The sequence below is a fragment of the Vicugna pacos genome, chromosome 26, assembly GCF_048564905.1.
Source record: "Vicugna pacos chromosome 26, VicPac4, whole genome shotgun sequence".
NCBI lineage: Eukaryota > Metazoa > Chordata > Mammalia > Artiodactyla > Camelidae > Vicugna > Vicugna pacos.
Window position 1 is genome coordinate 15,440,544 of NC_133012.1, and position 23,221 is coordinate 15,463,764.

The 23,221-nt window shown below is 35.8% G+C and overlaps 1 protein-coding gene and 1 non-coding gene across 2 annotated transcripts in view; both read left to right on the forward strand.

Annotated features, from left to right (window-relative positions):
* VPS37A (VPS37A subunit of ESCRT-I) overlaps nucleotides 1–21,968 on the forward strand; it is a 32,357-nt gene extending 10,389 nt beyond the window's left edge. The window contains exons 2-12 of the mRNA XM_006198027.4: nucleotides 291–365; nucleotides 2,187–2,301; nucleotides 2,820–2,920; nucleotides 9,916–10,141; nucleotides 11,518–11,588; nucleotides 14,541–14,668; nucleotides 14,749–14,807; nucleotides 14,881–14,949; nucleotides 17,856–17,999; nucleotides 19,045–19,125; nucleotides 20,729–21,968. Coding sequence (XP_006198089.1) covers nucleotides 291–365; nucleotides 2,187–2,301; nucleotides 2,820–2,920; nucleotides 9,916–10,141; nucleotides 11,518–11,588; nucleotides 14,541–14,668; nucleotides 14,749–14,807; nucleotides 14,881–14,949; nucleotides 17,856–17,999; nucleotides 19,045–19,125 — 1,069 coding nt within the window. The 3' untranslated portion in view covers nucleotides 20,729–21,968. The remainder of the gene's footprint in view (nucleotides 1–290; nucleotides 366–2,186; nucleotides 2,302–2,819; nucleotides 2,921–9,915; nucleotides 10,142–11,517; nucleotides 11,589–14,540; nucleotides 14,669–14,748; nucleotides 14,808–14,880; nucleotides 14,950–17,855; nucleotides 18,000–19,044; nucleotides 19,126–20,728) is intronic.
* A 775-nt stretch (nucleotides 21,969–22,743) lies between these two features.
* On the forward strand, nucleotides 22,744–22,815 carry TRNAT-AGU (transfer RNA threonine (anticodon AGU)). Its single transcript has one exon. It is a non-coding gene; the product is annotated as a tRNA-Thr (tRNA).
* Nucleotides 22,816–23,221: the final 406 nt, after the last annotated feature.

Below are 23,221 nucleotides of genomic sequence, written 5' to 3' on the forward strand. Positions count from 1 at the left end.
ACATGCATTATCTCACTCTAACAACTCTTTTAGATAGACGGATACTTTTAACATCCCCATTTACTATTTGAGAGTGAAGACTTACACAAATTAAGTTGCCTGTGAGCACACAAAGAAATGATAGAGAATGAGAACCCAGGAAGCTTAATTTAAGAGGTCATGCTCTTAATCACTAAGATGCTCTACTTGGCTTTGAACTTGTGGAGTAGACCCAAAGATTTAACATTTGTTTTTAACATTTATGGTTTTATAACTTCAGGTAAATATTTTTCTCAAATTTTCTCCTACAGTATAGCTGAAATACAGAAAGATGTGGAATACAGGTTGCCATTCACCGTAAACAACCTGACAATTAACATTAATATGTGAGTAGAATTGTATCCTATTTTTTTGTGTAATATGACTTTAAAAAATCTTTTTATTGTTTCTTAATTATTATTAGAAGTAAACTGTTTAAAATGAACTTGTTTTCCTTTCCCATAACAACAATTTCTTAAACTCACACAATTTAATAAAATAAAAAATTTAAAGACATCATTGTAATATAGCTTTAAGAAACTATAAATGAGGAAATGCAATAAAAAGATGTAATAATAATCCTTAGTACTAAAATCATTTTTATTGATTTGCACCAAAGTCTTAACTGGAGGTCAGCTGAAAGAGTAAGAATGATAATGACAAACAACCAAAGGGATCATGTGTGGAAAACCATTAGAGGTGTGTTCACCTTGACATCAGAAACAAGTGAGAATATTCTAGTTTTCAGCAACAGATAAACTACATCAACCAGAAATTTCAAGGCTGAATTTGATCTGCTGAATATTTTTAAAGAAAAAAAATTAAAAGTTAAAAATATAATCATGAGGTTATAATGTTACAAAGAGGAAAAGTTGGACAGAGTGATCACTGAAGTACTCATTTAGTCTTAAGTGCAATTACTAGTCCTTAGTATGAAAGAACGCAGTCATCACCTCAGATTGTATCAGGTGAGTGGCTGCTGGAGTGAGCAGTGGGTAAAGTAAAAAGGCACCTAACTTGAAGACAGGAACTGTGCTTTTTCATCTTCATAGCTTCATTGCCTAGCATGGTGCCTGCATATAGGAGGCCTTAGTAAATCCTAGTTGAATAAGTGAGTTAAAGCATGAATATATAACAGTGCCAACCATTAAGATATGTTATCTATATATATGGGAGCTTTTTGCATCCTCACAGCAGCCCTGCAAATTAGAGCAAATTATAGATACATAGGTAGTGAACAGCGTAATCAGGGTAGTTACTGCACATTGGTTGGGCTACAAAGGCCATTTATTGCCTTTTTTACCAAACTAGTTTAACCTGTTCAATGATATAAATGAAATAATCATCACATGCCCTAGGTGGAGCTAAGTAGGAGGAGCCAATAAGGACTTCATTTGCTTCTTGACAATAAATAATTTTCTAAGCCAGAAGAGGAAGAAAGGCAATTTAAAGGGACATATTCGTCTGAGTTTTGGAGATTTGGAAAACAAGGTTCCATACCCAGTAAAATCTCGTTTTTAAAGACTTCACTCCGTAATCTTAAGTTTGTAGTAATTCAAAAAAGGTTCAGATTTTTTTACTCTTTCTTTTTTGTATTGAGAATTTACTGTTCTTCACTTGAAACCATGTGCTTGACCTCAAAGTTGGGAGAGATGTGTTAATTGAGACATTTAGAAGACAGCTACCTTGTTCCAATACTAGTACTCTCCATTTTATCTGCTTTTTAAAAAGTCAATATATAGTGAAATCATTCTTGGCAGCATTTCAAAAGTAGGAAAACCATATGGTCTGAACCTGTGGTCCAATATATAGCCAGTCTGGGTTAATATGGTTCACCTGGTACAAATGCCTGATCTAATTTTTAGCTGAGATTTTCGACAGCTTGGTATATTGTGTTTGGTGGGAAGAATAGTCTATAATTCTTGGTATCCTTATTCCACATTAAGGTTTTACTATATTAAGTTACTTTATAGTCTTGTTGCCAAGGTGTATCTTTTTGTATATTTTAATTGACTGAACAACCATAATAGAGCAGAGCACTTATTACAATCCAAATGAAAATGTAAAAATGTAATTTGCTTTGAGTAACTTTGTTAGAAGATTATGACTGTGTACTATAACATCTGTCATCTTTGTTTTTGTTTTTCAATCTGTTCTACTTTTACCAGATTGCTCCCTCCACAATTTCCTCAGGAAAAACCAGTGATCAGTGTTTATCCACCAATACAACATCACTTAGTGGACAAACAAGGAGTGTATGTTACCTCTCCGTTAGTAAGCAATGTATGTATGTGGTATAATTTATTTCAAACATTTTCACTACATTTAATAGATAATACTGATTTGAAGGTTATTTGTTTTTCAGTGGTGAGCATCTGTTGATGTTAGAATTTTGTAGCTCTTCTATAGTTGTTAGGAAGGGATAAAATTCAAACATGCCTTAAAGTTCCTAGAATATGTATATGATTGATTAACATGAAGAACTATAACTTAAATGTACTCTTGGTATTTACCTTTGAACCTTCAAATTATTGTAAATAGTGAAGTGTGGAACTATTTTAGCTCCATTATTAGCTAAATTGACTTTTAACATGATCTATGATATTGATTCTATAAGAAAATATTGTAAGATGTGGATTGCTATCATGTTCATTTGACACAATATCTTCTGCTTTTCATATCATTCTTGACTTGAAAAGTAGATTTAAGATTAAGTTCTAGAGTGACACTTATCCTGATGAGACTTGATAAATCTTTTTCTGAAAGTGATTTTGATTACCCTGAATTACTGTTACTTTTAGTTTACAATGCACTCAGATCTTGGAAAAATTATTCAGAGTCTATTGGATGAGTTTTGGAAGAATCCTCCAGTTTTAGCTCCTACTTCAACAGCATTTCCATAGTAAGTATGCATATAACAAATAAAAATGTGTATATATTTATTTACTTTAATCAAAATATGGTTTAAAAATGCAAATGGTATTAAGAGGCAACCCTCTACTTTCTGCATCCTCACATTCACACAAATATTCATACCTTTCGGAGGCAACTTTGTTTTCTTTTTTTTAGCTGCTTTTCTTAGTCTTTTACCTTCACCTTTCTGAATAATATATACATACTGCTGTCTCTTGATTCTTTCATTTTAGGTATTATCTGTTGACTTCCTGTTATGATTGTGAGGATTTTAGGTATCTTTCTCAAACCTTCCTTTCTCCTCGTCCTTTCAGTGAAATTATATCATAGTTTTTACTTAAATTCATGTTTGGGATTTTCATTACATTGACTCTTTAAATATTCTCTGCTGTTGAACCAAGCACTTTATCATGATTACATTTCCTCATGGGATAACTTTGCTTTTTTCTGGAGTTAATTCCATTTTCCATTGGTTTTGTTTCCTTTGATCTTTTTAATTTTCCACATCTTTCACCAGCTCTGAAAAATACTTTTCAAGTCGTTTCTTCACATCATCAAACCTGTCAGGTGATCTCTAGGTTCTGCTGCACAGCTGTCGTCCTGGGATTTCCCTTTCCCACTTTCCTGTATTGGATTCTCCTTTTCCTGAATCCTATGTTTTTTTCTCTCTCAGGCTATTTCGTGGTTTTTTGCTTTACTGCTTCCCAGTAGTTTCCTAAGTAAAGATATGTTCCAATAACTAGAGGTGAATATCAAATTACCCTGAAACGTGTGGTTAAAATAATGACAGCACTTATTTTCCTGTGAGTCTGTAATTTTGATTAGGGACTAATGAAGATAGTTTGTTTTTGCTCCACGTTTTGCATCAACTGGCAGGGCTTAAAACAATGAACACATTTATTTTGCTCACTAATCTTCAACTCAGAAAGTGTTCATCAGAGAGAGCTCTTGTCTTCTCTGCTCATCATCAGAGGCCTTCAACTGGAGCACCTAGGTGTGACCTGGGCTTCCTCACATCGTGGCAGGGCTCCCAGGATGAACATCCTGGGAGAGCTGTGAGAAAGTTATCTTCGCCTTCTCTGACTTAGCTGCTGAAGTCATTCAGTGTCACTGTTGCTTTATTCACGTTGTTGAGGCAATCAGAAAGTCCTGACCAGGGGAGGAAAAGTCTTTTCCTCTTCATGGTGGAGTGAGTGGCAAGTCTGGGAAGAGCATATGGGACCAGAAATACTGCTGTAGCCATTCTTAGAAAGTACAGTATGCCACAAGATGCTTGGAAGAATAATTTTGAGACTTTTTTAAAATCTGCAAATGGCCTAATATACTCTCACACTTAATAGTTTATGAAGTTCAAATCCTGTGTTGAAGTGGTTTTTGAGAATTTTGAAGGCATTTTTCTATTGTCTGTATATAAGCTTCTATTGCTAAGCTGTCCAATGCCATTTGGATTTCTAATCCTTTGTAACTTTTTTATCTTAGGTATTCCAAAATTGCATGATGGTGCAACTTGTAGTCTTTATAATTCCTCTTCCTGCAGTACTTTGGCTTAATTGTCCTGTCCTTCTACTTAATTTCCAAGAACTTTTTCTTATTGCACAGTCAGGTGGTATCTTCAACTGGTTGGAGATCTACTTAGGCTAGCTTACCCAGGTCATTAGGTATATCAGCCCCAGCCATCATCTTAGCCCTCCTGTGTCTTTCTCCTGGAGGTATGAGCCTTACTGACATTCCTTATCTATAAACTAATTCCTGTCCTCTGTCAGGGTAGGGTTAGATATAAACTCATTCACCTTATTTGAAGATAGAAGCCAACAAGTTTGCTTGTTCTCACTTCAAATAAGTTCTGTGATATAGTACACATTATTAAAAAGCAAGTCTGATATATTTCTTAGATTATTTTATAGGTTGTACTTGCTACTGAGATCAAAATAAATCAGATTGGTTCAGAATTCTTAAGACTGTTTCAAGGATAGGATAAGTATTCTCTCTTATTATATTCTTTCCAAATAACTTGTATTTATATACATATTACTAATATATACCTTTAGATAAAACTAAAGTTCTAAGATGAAGATGAGCCATACTTTGAAATGAATGAGCATATTAGAAAACTTTTTTTAACTTAATTTTTTTCAATCACAAATTCACTTGGCTCAAGATTTTAGGAGTATAAAGCGGTTTGGGGTGAAGTCTCCTTCTACTTCTTTTTCCCTTGCAACTTAGTTTCTCTTCTGTTGGATCCAAAGTTGTTTGGCTGAGTCTGTATATATAGAATTCCTGAGATATTTTATGCATATACAAGGAAATACGTATATGTAGGATTTTATTCCCTCTTTTTTTACACAAATGGTAGCCTACTATTCCCTTGCATTTTTTTTTTCCTCTCACTAATTGATATGGTTTGGAGAGCTTCCAAGTTGCTATATAAAGCACTTCCTCATTCTTCTTTATGGCTGCAGAGTACTTGTTTTATGGATGTACTATGACTTAGTAAGACTACTATTATGGATATTTTTATTGTTTCCAACTTTCCTAAAAGGTCCACCCTCCTTCTCCCTCAGTGATGCAGTGTAAAAATGTTTTAACCAAATGTAAGTATATTTGTTGGGTACATTCTTGAGGTGGTATACATATTTGTAATTTTTACAGGTACTGCAGACTTGTCGTACAGAGTAAGTTGTACCAATTTCTACTCCATTACACATTGCTTATTCCCCCACACCTTTTGCCAACATAGTATATTTTGCCAATGTAATATATTATGCCAGTGGATCTTTGCCAATTTATAGGCAGAAAATGATATTAGTATAATTTTTTTTTGTATTTATCTTACTACCAGTGAAGTTGAACATCTTTTCCTTTGATTTGAAGATGTTTTTCTTTCTTTTTCTTTAACCTGTGTATTCTATTTTGCTGTTGGGTTGTTAGTCTTTTATTAATTTGTATGAATTCTTTATGTAGTAGAGAATTTATCCCTGTTATCTGTGATACGAGTTTCAAATGTTTTCCCCAAATTTGTTGTCTTTACTTAACGTTGAGCTTTGTCATGTAAAGTTTTGTTTCATTTTGTTTTTTTAATGTCATGGAATTTGTCATTATTTTCTCTTATGACTTCTGAATTTGGGATCACAGAAAGTCCTTTCCCACCCCAAGGTTTTAATTTCCCAGTGCTCTCTTCCAGTTCTTTTAAGATTTTTTTTTTAACATTTTAAATCTTTGATCTTTGATTTGGTTTCTAATCCTATTATAAATACGAGAGTTGGGCTCCAGTTTAATTTTTTCCAAATTTCCCAACACTATTGACCAATCTATCCTTTCCTCACTATTTTGAGACCTTGTCTTTATTGTATCTAAATTGCCATATATGTTTGGGATTTTTCTGGATTTTTTAATTTAGTTCCATTGATCTACCAATATCCATTTGCCAATATATGCTTTAAAAAAATTCTTTTGACTCTTAAGGTTTTCTAATGTGTTTGGCTATATGGCAAGGTTAATCTCTCTTTACTCTTTTCAGATACTTTTCCTTCTATCCTTTTTCCATATAAACATTAATATTATAATTTCAAAATCTGTGACAAATGTTTTCTTCCAGCATAATTCCAGCTCATGTTTGTTTATGTCATTAGGTGAAATAATAGTATTCCCGTTTTAAAAACTGTTCAAGCTTGATCTGTTTTGAAACATGTTTCAGTACTCTGATCTGTGTTTTTTCAACACCACCAAGTAATTCTCCAGTTCTCAGCTGACACTGACTGTGTTTCCTACAAATTTAACTCCATTCTGATGCTATCTACCTGGAGATGGCATCAGATTTCACAGATTAAGGGCTCAATCTAACAGACTGCCCCACTTCACACACCAATCAAAAATCCCCGGGCTATTATTACCTATGCTTCTGATCAACTGGCTGTAAATCAGAGGGTCTCATGACCCTTCCTCGGGTTTGATTAATTTGTTAAGGGGCTCATGGAACTCAAAAATAAATTTACTTAGGTTTACCAGTTTATTATAAAGGATATGATAAAGGGCAGATGAATAGCCAGATGAAGAGGTACAGGCAGCCTGTCATTAAGGCTGATGATTTCTTACAGATTTTCTGTCTGGATGATCTATTAATAGAAGTGGGGTATTAAAGTCTCCAATTTTGATTGTATTGCTCTATATTTCTCCCTTTAGGTCTGTTAATATTTGCTTTATACATTTAGGTGTTCCTACGTTGGGTGCATAAATAGTTATGTTATATCCTCTAGTTGGAGTGACCCCTTTATCATTATGTAATGCCCTTCTTTGTCTCTTATTACAGTCTTTGTTTTAAAGTCTGTTTTGTCTAATATTAGTATAGCTACCCCAGCTTTCTTTCGGTTTCCATTTGCATGTAATATCTCTTTCCCTCCCTATACTTTGTCTGTGTGTGTTCTTACATCTTAAGTGAGTCTCTCCATATGCATGAGACAAAACATGCCTTTAAGGACAAGACTAGGAGATAAACCTTATTCAACCCTATCCTAGCTCTTGACTGTCTCTGAAACCTTTGTGATTGTCCAAGGAACCTATTTTATTTTTAATTGCTCCCAAGAACTGAGGGTGTACCAAGACCTGTCCTCCCAAAGAGGAGGATCTCAACACCTAGATTTAGGCTGATTGGAAGCAAGACCCTCAGGCAGCAGCTTTTAATGAATGCAAATATAAACATTCCTGTGGGGCCACAAGCTTAAGTCCTGGTGGCTACCAGAGCCAGGTGGCCTTGAGGTGTCCCCTGGGCAGCAAAAATCAGGACTCCAGCCGAGTGTATAAGCTCCTTTCTAAGAGAGAATGGTGAGCAGAAGTGCAGCAGAGGGAAGAGTGCAGGGGTGGCGTCCACTGGCCTCCTTTCCCTGAGAGCCCCCTTCAGGCCTCTCCATGGGCGCCAAGCCTGAAGCCTGCCCCAAAGCCCCAGGACAAGCAGTGAGACCTCTTAAGACTGTGGGTACATTTACATCTGCTGTCTGTGCATTGCTCCGGTGTGGTGGCCTGCACAGAACTGTCTACAGCTGTTACAGTCCCGTGAGACTCGGGAATGTAAGCCAGGTGAGCAAGGGGCATTCCCTGGTTGAAGCTGCAAAAAAAACGAAGCACCAGACGTAAAACCAGGGCACCAGACACTTGTAAGATCTCACCTGCAAGACACACGCTGGTGTTTTTAGAACGTGCTGGAGGGAGAACTTTTAGAGCCCACCCTCTGAGGTCTTTGGAAAGGATTACATTCTGCCCTTAGATTTGTGTTTAATTAGAAGCCTGCCCCTCAGGCTGCAGCAGTGATAAGCTGATAGGCCTCCTTCACAAAAAGACTGAGCTCCTGTTGCCTCTTGCTATGCCCTGAGGGTGGTAACCAGTTATTTAGTTATAATCTGTGAGACCTGTGAGTGTAAACCCTGCTGGCAGTCAGAACCAGGCTCTGTTGAGGTGTCCCCTGGTGGTAGCTGCAAACATCTGGCTGCCAGGCAGGGGAATAAGCTCCTTTCTCTGAGATACCCGTGCGCTGGAGGGAGGCAGAGAGAGTGCAGAGATGGAGCTCACAGGCTTCCATTCCCTGAGAGCATCTCCATAGATGCCTGGATGTCAAAGCTCCCAGACGAGCAGGTAGGCCTGTTTCACAGAAAGACTGTGGCTGTGTTTCAGTCTGCTGTCTGTGCAGTGCTCTGGGGATCATAGCCTACCAAGAACTGTCTCTGATTGTTACAGTCCCCTGGGACCCAGGAATACAAGCCCGCCTGGCATCCAGAGCCAGGCAATCAAGAGCTATTACGTGGGCAGCAGCTGCAAAAACCAGGACACCAGGTGCATGTAGGAGCTCCCCTCCAGGAGATAACTGGCTCTCCAGAGCACAGCAGATGGGGAGCAAGATGCCACCCAGCAGCTTCTACTCCCAGAAAGTATCCCAGCAGGCCCCTAAATGTATGTCAGATGGATGCCTGCCCCTTTGGGCTGATGCTTTAAGATTGGCAAATAAGCCTCTTTTGCATTAATTCTGGGTGCCACTTCTGCTCTGGGCCCTGGGACGGGGGAGTCAGAGCACGGGAGTCCTTTAAGAGCTGTTTTTCAGTTTGCTTATATATACCCTGTGAGTCTTGGACAGGAGCTCCTCATCTTCAGAGCTAGATGTTTTGCGGGTTTGTCTGCCAGATACAGGCTTGTCTATTGCCAAGGGTGAGGTTTATGGTGAGATGTGCCTCAGCCTCTCCTGCCTGCTTAGATGTCATTTTCTTCCTGTTTCCCCACTGTGTAGGAGTCACTCAGCTAGTTGCTAAGTTTTTTTCACAGGAAATTGTTCCATATGTAGCAGTAGATTCAGTGTGTCTGTAGGAGGAGGTGAGTTCAAGATCTTCCTGTCACCATCTTCAGCCAAAACCCAGTATTTATCATCTTGCAAAAATGAATGGTTTTTCAATCATATCTTAAGTTATACTGCTGTGCCACTTTTTCTAACAGATACACATGGCTTTTATATGCATCCTTTAATATTTTAACAGCAGCTTATTTATACTTAATTTAATATTTGTATTTAATTTTTCTTTGAAATTTCTAGAAAAGCAGGCTTGACTTTCAGTCAGATTTTTTCCAAATGTAGTGAAAGCAACTTGAATAGATTTTCTGGATTAAATGTTGTTCTCCATTTCTTCTGTGAAGGTACTCATTGATGCCAGTAGAATGCTCAAAACTCACATATGACTTATTTGTTCACTTTTCATGGGACCAGTTGAATTGTATGTTTTCTAAAACTTTTCATGGAAGGAAACCAAGAAGGTTCATATTTGATCAATTTGTATAATATCTAATTCAGTTGTATAATTGTAATAGTTAGTGGTACCTGCCATAAACAGATCCCAGCTATAATGTGCAACCATTGCTATTTAGAACAATTTAGAAATAATTATACAACTTACCCCGAAAATCTAATCTTACGTTTATTCTAATCTTAGGTTTTCCTCTTCTTCTCTTTAGTCTGTATAGTAACCCAGGCGGGATGCCTCCTTATGCTTCTCAGAGTTTTCCATTTCTTCCTCCATATCCTCCTCAAGAAGCCAACAGGACTATCAGTTCTCTGTCTGTTGCTGACACTGTTTCTTCTTCAACGACAAGTTACACGACAGCCAAACCTGCCGCTCCGTCAGTTGGTGTCCTCTCAAACCTGCCATTGCCCGTTCCCACGACAGACACTTCCACACCGGTTGGTATCCTCAAATATCTATATTCTGTACCCTGGAAATATTCAGTCAGTAAACATACACCTCCTTGTGCCAGCCACTAAGGCACAAAATAGGAAAAGATTAAATCACATTTTCAATTTAAGTAACAGTGTCAGAGAGGTGACCAGCAAATAATTAAGCAACTGTAAGTAAAGAACTTCCAGTATAGAAGAGGTAGTCTAGAGTCACGGCGAAGACTCAGTTGAGGGGAGAGATCAGTGCTCCCAGTGTAGAACTAAATGGGAAAATGTGATTCTCTTTTTTACACCACTTTGTCCTTGGTGCTTTGACCATGCCTGATACATATAGTAGGTGTTCAGTTAAAACGAAGCAGATGAGTGAAGAATGAATTGACACTTGAGGGCAGATTTTTAGATGACAATGAATTTGCCAGGGTGACAGGGGTCACATAAAGTGTTCTGTGAAGAGGCAACAGCACTGACAGGCGGGGAGGCAGAAGCTAGATGGCATATTTGTGCAGGTGCCTGTAGCGGAGCTCTCTGGTCGTCACACAGGCAAAGGCACAGGAAGTGGTCACATGGGAGAAGCATGTATCAGCCACACGTGCAGAGGGTCTACTATAGCAACCAAGGGCTTCTAAACCAATGTCTCACTGGTTTAAAAAATCATGTGTTCTTAAATTAAGATGTGACTATGTGCGATGTTTTTGAAGAAGAAACTACTGTTTGGACATACAACATATTAAAGAGATTTAAAAACCTTAATTTTTAACCATTAGTGAATATCACCAATGGTAATACTCAGATATTTAACAATTTTAATATCCAACTTTATGAATTTTAGTGTTTGTAATTTACAGTTTAGAATATAGACTCAAGTGGATTTTGTTAGTAGTATAAATAAAACTACAAGAGAACTTTTTATGGGTCCTTAATTTTAAAGTCATCTATATTCAAACTATGGATACTCTATTCCTTATCTGCCCTGTTGTCTCATGGAACTTGGTTATGTAACTATTCAAACTTTTGTCAACTTACTTTTTCTATACTTAATGCCTTTCACTTGAGCCAGACACATTCACCAGTGAAACCCACTGATAATTCTCCACATTTGTCCCCAGATACACTTAAGAGATTTATTTTACAGCCACATACTTGTCCAAGTAAGAGAGCTAACACAGGTACTCGCATAATACCCACCAAAAAAAAAAAAGTAACCCAATGTGTATAAAGGTGCACTGAAAAAAATAGTGAAGAAAGGGGAGTAAGGACTATAAAGTGCTAAGATGAAGTGCTAAGATAACAGTTATGGGATGCAGTACATTAAAAATTATTTGTATAAATAGGAACATTCAAAAATACGGCTGGAATTTAATACCATTTCAAACTCTCTTTAGATAAGCCAGAATGGTTTTGGTTACAAGATGCCTGATGTCCCTGATGCATTTCCAGAACTCTCAGAACTAAGGTAAAAAAAAAAAAAGAAAACTTAGATAGTAATGTTGGTATTTGTTATCTGTTTAATTTGTAAATACAAACCATCATTTTCATATCCATATGAAATAAAAAGATTTTTAAAGTCTGCACTATTCCTGTATTATGGTTGTCCTAGTGGAAAAGCTTTACAAATCAGTTGTATGTCTTGTAGGCTGTATTTAGTGAGTGCCTATTCCGTACCCAGGGATTTTTGTAGATGCTGGGAATGATCTAATAGTTACCAGGATAACAGTGTCCTTTCTCTCATGTGGTTTACATTCTCATGAAAATTATTTCCGAGTACATGATTCTTGGAGGTTTCAAAATATATCTTGGCCTATTTTAGACCTTTACGTTGTTCCTTTAGTAGATAGAACTTCGTATGTAGAGAAATAGGTTGAAGTTCTCGGAAAGTACTAACAAGGAGTTTTTATAGAGCCAAAATTTATTCAAATTTATAGCAAATAAGTTTGTAGTATTTAAGTTTAAGGTATCATTTTTCATGGAACAGTGCTCCTCTAAGATGTTCCATTAAAAAAAAAGTGTTTTGTGGCCACTGAAGTTTGAGAAGTATTGCATCCTTTATACCCCTGTTGAAGGTTTATAGTACTCATAAGGCTGTTAATTACTAAGATTGTGGAATGCAATTTAAAATGTTTTGCAGTTCTTTTTGTCTTTAGTATATATCCCACCAGGGATGTACAGCCAAATCCAGTAGTTTAAAAAAAAGTTTAGCTTTATTTGACCCAATGTGTAACAATCATTTCTAGAAAATAGTAATTTATGATTTTCTTCTAATAATGTTAGTTAATGAAGTTTATATCACATACACATTAAGATTAATGTTTGCAACAACCCCATGAAGTAGGTATTATTGTTGCCATGTTATAAAGGATTCTTTTATTTTTTCTTCCTTCCTTCCTTTTTAAAAAAATTATTATGAAAATGTCAAAAGTACAAAAAGGAGAACCTCTTTGTCTTGCTTCATATACTCTTCTCCCAGCTTTTCTCAGGAAATATGGGTATGGGTCAGGATTATTTTAAACCAAATCTCAAATATCATTTTCACCCAAAAGTTCTTCCCTAAATTTCTTCACCAGGTTAAGACTTGTGCTTTTCCATAACCCCAATCCACATCATCATCATAGCTCACAATATTAATGCTGATTCTTTGATTATTTCTCCAGTGTCTTAATAATTAAACCTTTTGGTTGGTAAGTTTATTTAAATCAGAATTCAAACAAGATCTATCTATTGCATTTGAATACTATTATCTCTTACGTTTCTTTTCATCATGAACCATTTTCCCATCTTTATTTATATTAATATATGTATATATGTATATTACACACACAAACACATATACATACACACATATATATGCATACATACCGATACTGTATACACACATACACATGTAAATACATATATATGATACATGTAAATTAAACATATTTTATTAAATACTTATTTAAGAAGCTGGTTATTTGTCCAGTAGAATTCCCCATACCTAGTGTTCGCCTGATTGCATCCTTGTGGTTCCATGGAGAATGTTCCTCTGCTTTTCATATTTCCTTCTGGTGGCTAGACGTAGAGTTTTGATTAGATTTAGGCTTACTTTTATCAAATTATTGCATTGTATATCTTGAACTTATCTCTCAAGAAAGCTATGGTAAAAAGATGTAGGTTTATTTCTTTTGCCAAGACTATTTACATCGTAATTAGTGCATACACCACATAAGGCAGCAAAGATGGCTGACTGCCCTATTTTAAGACATTAAGATTAAAATAGATTGAAACACTTGGAATCATTGACTATGCACTATTTCATTAAGGATTGCAAATGTGATTTCCTACTGCCAGAACTAGCCAGAAATCTATGAAGAACTTTCCTAAATCACTGTTCAGTTATATTGAAGTAGACTTCATACAAGAAAGGCAAGATGAATGCTTGATTTTTTTTTTCCTCTTAATTTATCGATTTTCACAATAATGAGTTAATGCATCAGCTAGCTCCAAAGGTTCTGATAGGCAGAAGGGTTTTATTTTTATAGTTGTTTCTGAGTTATTATAAACTCAACAGTTTAAAAACATTTTTGGTATGTTTCAATCAGTTGCAGTCATTATTCTTTTTGATGCTTAGACAAGTCTATCTTTAGTCAGTAGGAAACCCTTCAACTGGTTTTCTCTATCCTTTCTGGCAAAACAAAGATGTCATGGGCTCATCTGGAACATATTTTCCCTGACCTGAAGCCAGTGATTTCTCTAAAAGGCACTTGTTCTTTTTCAAAATAACAATACCAGTAAAATAACAATACCAATGATTATTGAAAGCAGGATAAGTTTTTGTTTTGTTTTTTACACTTCTTTTGTCTTTAGGATATGTGGCACCAGAGATGTGCAGCCAAACACTGTTTTTTAGTCTTTTTAGTAAAACTTCCCCAGAGGATTGTATAACTGAGGGGAAAAAACACAGGTTCATTTATTTTCATTTGCTTTGCATTTTCGAGACTTTTTTCTTTTTAATTTAATTTTGTTTTTTAATTATAGAATGCTTTTATATGGATCTACAGTCAAAACTGAAAGATAAGTTCAGAAAGATTCAGCTGCTTCCCTGTCCCATCCATCCAGTTCCCTCTTCTACTCTCTGGATATGGATTTTTGTTTTGGGATTAGCCTTCCATGATTGCTTTTAAAAAAACATTTTTGTGAATATATGTTACACAGATACATATAAATATATCGTATCTTTTATTGTGATAACCTATCAGCTAAATAGGCATAGAAGTTAAAATTGGTAAGATTGTTAGGGTTGTCCACAAACTCTAGTCTATTTAGAATCCTGTCAACTGAATAAAACTAAAAAGTTGTGAATATTTATCCTCATGGAGAAAAACTAGATGACTGATACTCATTAACATATTTTTTTCTGTTGTGTTTTTAGTGTGTCACAACTTACAAATATGAATGAACAAGAGGAGTTATTACTAGAGCAGTTTCTGACTTTGCCTCAACTAAAACAAATCATTACTGACAAGGATGACTTAGTAAAAAGTATTGAGGAGCTAGCAAGTATGTCTTCCCTTCCTTCTTAAATTTCCTAAGAAAAATGTGATCCTTGCCTAGAAATAAATTAGAAATTTATCTTACAGGAAAAAATCTCCTTTTGGAGCCCAGTTTGGAAGCCAAAAGACAAACTGTTTTAGATAAGGTGAGTTATCATTTTGAAGAAATCCATATAATTTTAAAATAGAATTAAACAGCATTTTTATTTTCTCTTTTAGTATGAACTGCTTACACAAATGAAGTCTGCTTTTGAAAAGAAAATGCAAAGGCAGCATGAACTTAGTGAGGTAAGATTGTTTACCATAAAAATTTTTCATCTTCATGTGTGTGAGCCAGATTCTCACATTCATTATTATCAGAAAGTTTTTCTTAGGTATCTCAGTTTATAAGGCATGATACCTTTAAATGCAGGTGTACAACTCTCAGTTGTGACCCATAGTAAATCACTGATGCTCATGCGAGAGCATTTGGTTCCAAAACAGAAAAAGATGACAAGCCCCTAAATAACTTTTCTGGGAGAATTACTGTAAGTCTAATAAAAGCTAACAAAAATTTTTTAAATTTTAGATTTACTTGTAAGCTTATGTACAGATTTCTTTATATAGCAAATTGAAAAACATAAAATATAAATTCACCACAAATAATAGATTTTTTCCTAGAAATCCAGTTATGTGAAAAATCAAATGCATTTTATAAAATCCAACCCATATTTCTGAAAAAATTGATCTTTAAAAATAAAAAGGGAATAGAGGATATAATCTTTATATCACATATCAGTAACCCACATTGTAATTAACAATAATCTGTTTTCTTTAAAATCAGGAATTCTGGAAGGTAAAATCAGTGTAGTAATACATAATATAGAAATATAACAACAATAGCAAAAAAAAATGATGGTAAAGGAGAATATAAATTTGTAATAGATTTCAGAGAACCCAAATATGATCATTCTTTAGAGTAAAAGATATAATAACATGTAACATTATGCAGTTGTTGTCTCTTGCATTGCACTAAGCTATTTACATATGTTGTCCATTATTCCACCAAAACCCTATGAGGTATATATTGTTACTATTTTTCCACTTTACAGATAAAGAAACTGAGGCACATGGATATTAAATGATATCCGTGAGATCACGTATAAATAGAAAGTTTGAGTCAGGAGTCAAATATAAGCAATCCTCCTCCACTCTTGACCAGAAAATCTGAGAAAATCAACTGAACTACTTTTAGATGCACATTAGAGCTTAGCAGATGCCGAAGAAGCTTTTCACAATAATCAACATCATTGCTTATACAAACTCTTAGTAAACTAAGATAAAATTAATTCCTTAACTTAATAAAGAATATTAGAAACCAACAGTAAACAGTCACACTTAATGACTAAACATTTCCAGAATCCCTTTAATTTAGGGATGAAACAGTGATGGCCCAATATCACTGCTCTTTAACATTCCTTGGGAGGTTCTGGACACTGCAAGAAGACAAGAAAAGGAAAGGAGGTATGATGTAAAAGAAGCAGTTATTAACCAAAACCAAACAAGTAAAAGTCTTAGCAACTAGAGAAGGTTTTTCTCTAGATATCCAGCAACTACCTGTGCAAAGTGAAGTAGAGGAGAAAACCTCATTTACAGCATCAACAAAACTGTCGAGATATTTAGAACTAAACCCAATGAAGTAAGTTAAGAAACTTTCCTGAATGACATAAAAGAAGACTTGAGGAAATGGAGTAACAGAATATTTATGGACTGAAAGATACAGTATTATAAAGATTTCACTCTTCCCCAGCTTAAAAATGTAATATGCTTCCAGTCAAAATACCAAGAGTATTTTTTTTTTATTTTAATAGATTTATTCTAAAGTTCTGAAAGACTCCCCAAAAGCAGTCGGGAAGAGCTTGAGCAAAGAAAAAAAATGAGGAAGAACCTCCCTTACGCAGTACCAAAATACACTGTAAAACCTCATTGTTTGAAACAGTAGAGTAGCTTACTAGGAAGAGAAAAGTAGTTTTATGAAACAGATCCTGCAGTTCAGAAAGACTCATGGGTAAGTATATGAGTAACTGGTTAGAAAAAAATTGAGGATTTAATAAAATACACTATTGGCAGTCCATTTAGAAAAAATTTAGATCCCTGTAGGTGTACACAGAGGAAGTTTTTAGGTGGAAACCATAAAATTATGAGGGACAACCATCTCCTAGGATTTTTTTTAAGATCTTTTCAAAGCATTACAAAAGGCAGAAGCATAAAATGAAAAATTAAGCATCTAAGCTGTATGTAAATTTACAGCTTGTGTACATAAAATCAAAAGTGAAGTAAAGGGGATGAATATTTGTAGTGTATATGACAATATTAATGCCAATGGTCCATACAGAATCCTTAAACACAAAGGGAAGAATAGGAAAGTCACAAAAGGAGAAATGTGAAGGTCCAATAAGCATTCTGATATAATACTTATTCTGACTTCTTGAAACATTTTAAAAACCGTTGCTTGCTAGGTTCGTCTCTGGATGTGCTCACTCAGAGTCTCTGAGGATGAAGAATCTTCTGTACACTAAAATAGAGACACCACTTCACTGGACTGTTGGTGGCATTAGTGCAGGAACCTGTCCTGTTGTTTTCCCCCGTATACCCAATATGTGGTCCAGTGCTTGGCACATAGTAGGTGCTCAACAAATATTTAATGAGTAAGTAAATGGAAACATTTGAGAAGATGCTCAACCTTACAGTAATACTAATAAGGGAAATTACAGCATCTGTGTGAGCCATACTTGTAAATAGATAACCATTGTAGGTAAAGGTGATTTAAAAATGGTACATTCCTGTATATTCCTGTGTGTGATGTATCCCAATGCGATACCGCCTCACACTCACTTAGGATGACTACTATTAAAAATAGTGTTAGTTCTGACATTTATGTCTTTGATCGGATTCCTAAATCCCCAGGAGAGGACGATGATTGGCCTGGTTCTCTCACTTAATAGTTGGCAGCCAGTGGATTGGTTTGTACCGTGTTAGGTGTCCACCCTGTATCCACAAGGTGAGGACTTGGTGGGGCCAGTTTTCCTCAAAAAGAGGCGACATAAGCACATAATGAATTGCGTCTCCCTACCTCTACTTCTACCTCCATTTTCTTTCCCTCTAAGGAGATTTTCTGAGCATTAGAAACTAATACACTTAATTCTGTTTTTCAGAGCTGTAGTGCGAGTGCCCTGCAGGCAAGATTGAAAGTAGCTGCACACGAAGCTGAGGAAGAATCTGATAATATTGCAGAAGATTTCTTGGAGGGAAAAACTGAGATAGATGATTTTCTCAGTAGCTTCATGGAAAAGAGAACAGTATGTAATACTCTTCGGTTGAGGACGAGTGACAGCATAGTATCAAATTACTTGTGTACATTCATGAGTAAAGAAACCTCCTTAGCACATTACTGGGCTGGAGTTTTGAGTGCCGTGAGAGGAAACTGAAGAGCCTCTGTGAGAATGACCGCAGCCTCCTCCTGTCCCTTTAGAGCTGCTTGTTGCGAGTGCACAAGTAGGTAGATCACGTAGCAGCTCTGTTTCAGAAACCAGTGTCTGTATCATCCTGCAGTAAAGCTGGTAAATTAGCCCAAGTCTGGTCTTAATAGTTGTAGTACACTCCTGAATAACCTGTTTCACAAGCTGTTAAAAAAGAGAATAATCCATAGAGATTTAAATTTTTTTGTTTTTATTATTATTGAGGACATTCTGGGAATAGTTTCTGTTCTGATATTTTCATTACATTTAAAGAAAAATTTTAAAAGTCAGCTTAGCAGTATCTTGTCCTTTGATCGAGTCCTAAATATTTACCTGATTTCTCTGAAACATCACATTTTTAAAATAACCTTTTATTAATAAACCTTGTAAACATTTACTATATATGTGTGTATGCTGCAAAGGAAAATGGGGCAGGTTTTTAATATCCCAGTTTTCCATGAGAGAAAATTAAAGTTCAGAGACGTCAGTGACTGGTTGTAGCATTACCAAGGCACTGAGTTCTGGCCCATTGTTCTTGGTATGATGTAACTGTGCCTTGAAATGTGTGTTTGTTCAGCTTCCTGGTTAGCAACAGTAAGATCTATTTTCATATTTTTAAAACATACTTGAACTTACAGAATCAGAGAATTGGTATAAAGGGTCAGAGTGTGTTTTTCATTCTGGAAGTTTACAGGCAAAGATTATCTTCCAAACACAGTTAAGTATTTTTCCCCCCAATTCTTATATTCTGCACTACCTTAGACATTCACAATTTAAGTAATGTCACCAAGTTAAAAGATTGTTGTGTAGAATTCTCTGAAAACGTAGGAAGTATCAGGCAGATTATTGGAGAAGTGACTGGTACTTTAAATAATTTATCTTTTAGATTTGCCACTGTAGAAGAGCCAAGGAGGAGAAACTTCAACAAGTGATAGCGATGCACAGCCAGTTTCATGCTCCACTCTAGGTAAATTGTATTCCAGAAGGTTTGAGTCTCAAGGCTACTGCATGACTATTTCTAATGACATGTCCTTACCCGTGGTTGTTCAGCCAGCTTTAAACACAATACTGTCATTACTGCTTTTGTGCTACACAGTATGTAGCATGCTTTGTATTATACATTAAGCATAACGTTATATACCTAAGCAGTAGAAATTGTTTGCATACTTTAAGTATGATATTTGGGTACATGAATTTTTTTTCAACATTTGATAGCTACTTGTGTAGAGTTGTAAGCCGTCATTAGTTCCTTTCTCCCGTCTGGTGCGTGGAGCATGCCCTGTCACTTAGTTGATGTATTTCTCATTCGTCTCCTGTGTCATTTCTTCCTTTAAAAATGAACTTCCGCTCTCTTTTCCATCTCACATTACGATTATTCAGTAACTTTCTGGCCCATCCTCTGCCTTTAGGGTTTCTTCTTCCTGCACAGCACTGACAGAATGATCTTCCTAAAATACCACTCTGTGATAACATTTCTCTGCTCCAGAACCCGCAGTGAGCCCCTAGCAGCGATAAATGCTGAATTTCTCTCTCTGGTTTTAAGCCTTCTATAATCTGGCTTTTATATGTTAGATAACCTGTTGTAATTTTCCATTTTCCCCTTATGTTCTCTCACGTCGTGTTCTTTTTTTCTACCACCATGTCTTTGTTCATGCTTTCACCTGACCTCAAGCCACTCTTCCTTTTCCTCTCCATCTGTCTTCTTAGGATGGATTTAGTTGCAAGGACTAGCTCCCACCTTGGCAAGTTTAAGGAAAAGCTTGTGTCACTGGATGATGCAGGGAAACAGAGCCAAAACGCAGGAAAGGACACCTCATTCACCTGGGAGTGAAAACACAACACGAGGTCATCAGTAACCAAACCAAAGCAGCTCCTCTTTCTCAGACACGTCCTGAGGCTGCTTGTTTCTCATCTCTGTTGTTTTCTGCCTTTCACTCTCACTTGCTGTCTCGCTGGCTCTTCAGAGAGCCTTTCTGTGCTACACTTGCATGTGACTCAATCATTGCTGCCCACGGGCCTGATCACATCATGACAGTTCAAGCAGCCAGTGGAGACCGACAGGGGTCCCGCCACAAATCCCCGGGAAGGAGACTGGCCTAACATAGGTGGTGTCCTCCTGACCTCAGCAGTTTGACCTGGAGATTGGTGTCGTGTGGTCTTCTGCACACCCCCCTGGGCTGCAGGAGTAGACCTGAGAAGGGAGCATGGAGTTCTCTAAGAAAGAGAGCAGGCTGCAGGGAGGAAAATGCCAGGCACTTCCCATCTCCAGCTCAAACCTGTCTGCCTCTTCTCTCAGTGTAGTTGTCCTTAACATTAATGCCAACATTGAATTATTTTATTTTATAAATCATACTGTTATTCTTTGAGGGTAAGAGTTGATTTTTAGTATCAAACATGTATTTCTGAAGCTTGAGCAGTAAGTGGGCACTGAGTAACTGCTTACTGATATGAACCTGCTAGAATCCTTTCCCCACCTCTTTTCCCTCAGAGTCAAGTTATCATCTTATGGATAAATCTTAATTTATCATCTTAAGTTAAATCTTAGATTTTTTATTTTCTTTTCTTTCCAGATTTTCTTGAAAACATGAACTGCCAAGAGAGGAATGGGACACAAAACTAAGCACATTTATATTTATAATTTGCAAATTGGCATTTCATCACAGTGGCTGAATTCATAGATCTACTCTATAGATTGGATACAGAACTGAGACTGATTTTGTACAGATTAGAATGATTGCTATGATCTTTGCTCTGAGGATTTTTTCTGCACTATTTGCACTAAAAATGTTTATTTATTGTTGATAAATCCTATCATATTTAAGTTCAACTGCTCTTCCTCTCTTATTGTCAATTAAATACCTATGCATGTAATTTTAGCTAGTTTTGACTTTATAAAATTACTTCATTTAAATATGTATTTTTAATTTGAAACTGCCTCATTTCTTTATTAAGAATGGTTGGTTTAGATTTTTTTCCTCTCAACCTTTTATGAAAAATTATTATTTCAACTGTAGACTCTTATTTTTCCTCTTTCTTTCTGGATGATAAAAAATTCAAATATAATTTGTTCTTAACTATTCATAATGTCAGGAAACACTGACCTTCCATTGTGCTGCCTCCAGAAAGTAACTTTTAATACATACAATAAATCAAAAAAGCAAACCAGCTGTTTTTATATATTGTTTTATTTTTAAAATTAAAGATGCATTTAAGAGGCAATAAGGTGAATAAATAATTTACCTAAGAAAAAGCTGCCTTTTACTTAAACTAGTCCAACATAAACTTGCATGCTAACTTTTTAAGTACATGATGGGTTTGTGGTTAGATGAGGATATGCTCACTAAATTCCTAATGTTAAAGTTTAAAACAAATTTTTTTGTTAGTAAATAGTAAATCTAAACACAAAAAAGTCAGTGAATTTTTCTGACCTTTACTGTATTAACTTTTCATAAAAGAAATGCTTTAGTAATAATATTTTTAGGCAGTCTAGTTTTTAATTAATTTAATTAGATTTTCCTCTGTACCATGTTAAGCAGTTTGCTTTTATATCATATTACAGAATGAACGTATTTTATGGATAGCCATGAAAGCTAATTAAGTAGAAAAATCTGAACTAAATATCTGAGGCTTGGTAAAGTATATCCAGATCACCAGACAACCTAATGCGTATTTTTGTAACTTCATCCCAATATGATTGCCACTCCAAACACCAGCATAAAATACAGTTTTTTCTTTTCGTCATTCTTTCTGTGCATGTTTTTGGCAATAGAACTTTAAGAAAAACAAAATTATGTTCTTAGACTTGAAAAATACTTAACACTTACTCGATGTGGAAGGGCAAGTATTCACATGGACTATAAAGATACAATTTGGGTAAAGAAATTAACTTTTATTAATCTCCTATCTTCCTGGCCCTGGGCTAAGGGCATGTCATTTAATCTTCAAAAGGACCGGACAAGGAAGGTATAATTATCCCGGATGTATAGATGAAATAACTGAGGTAAGTGTTCAAATTTGTGTCAGAGTCTTCTGGGTATTTAGAAACTTTTCCATATTGTGCTGGCCACTGGAAGCTTTCATTTTCCAGGACGGAAAATAGCCTGCATTTGAATACGTATAAATTTTGGTTCTCTTGTTACAATAAAAATTGAATGACTTTTTTGTAGTTTTATGGCTATATTACTTTCTTTTTAAATTTCACCATATTGGAGAAGCAGGGACAAAAAAATGCCTGCCAAAGCAGAGATTCTGATTTTACTTTAACACATAATAGAAGACTAGATGGAACTCAGAATAGTAGAGAATAGCCTAGGAGTTATTATTCAGAGCAGGGGTTTGCCATGGATAGGAATTTAAAGGCTGATACCCCAAAATAGGAGAAAGTGTTCTAAATAAATGAGATACATGTTAAAGATACTTATTTCAAACTTGGAAAAATCTAGACTAGGGAATTTATATTGGAATAGAGATTGCTTGACGGGTAAGTCTGATCGTAATTCATACATGCTCAAAGCGAAGGGCAGCTCAGATTCACTGTTAGGGAGCAAAAGCAAACTAACTGCTCTTAAATAATAAAAACAGTGGGGAGGGTATAGCTCAGTGGTAGAGCATGTGCTTAGTGTGCACGCGGTCCTGGGTTCAATCCCCAGTACCCGCGTTAAAATACTAACAAACCTAATTAATAAAAACCTGTGCCAGGGTTTCCCTTCTGTTCCCTTCTGTAAAAAAGTTTCTTTGTTGACTGCTGAATCGTGATCAAAATGCTTGCTTCACATCATTAAATTTTGCTGAATGTCACTAAATAAATGATTCAGTTGAGCTGTAAATATTATCAGTTGGGGAATAATCTGCCTTGAGTCAGTTTGACGTTAGTCTGTTCCCTACGCTTTAAACCAGCTGCTCCAAGTAAAACACTTCCTGATTGATGTTTTAAAATGAGAGTGTACTGTTGGAAATTTTAGTCTTTTTGAATTGGCCATGCTCCTTTAAGGCTCTGTAACAGCGCAATAAAGTTTTAATAAGCAATAAATGTAACCTTTTTTGTAAACTTCAGTGTTAGATCA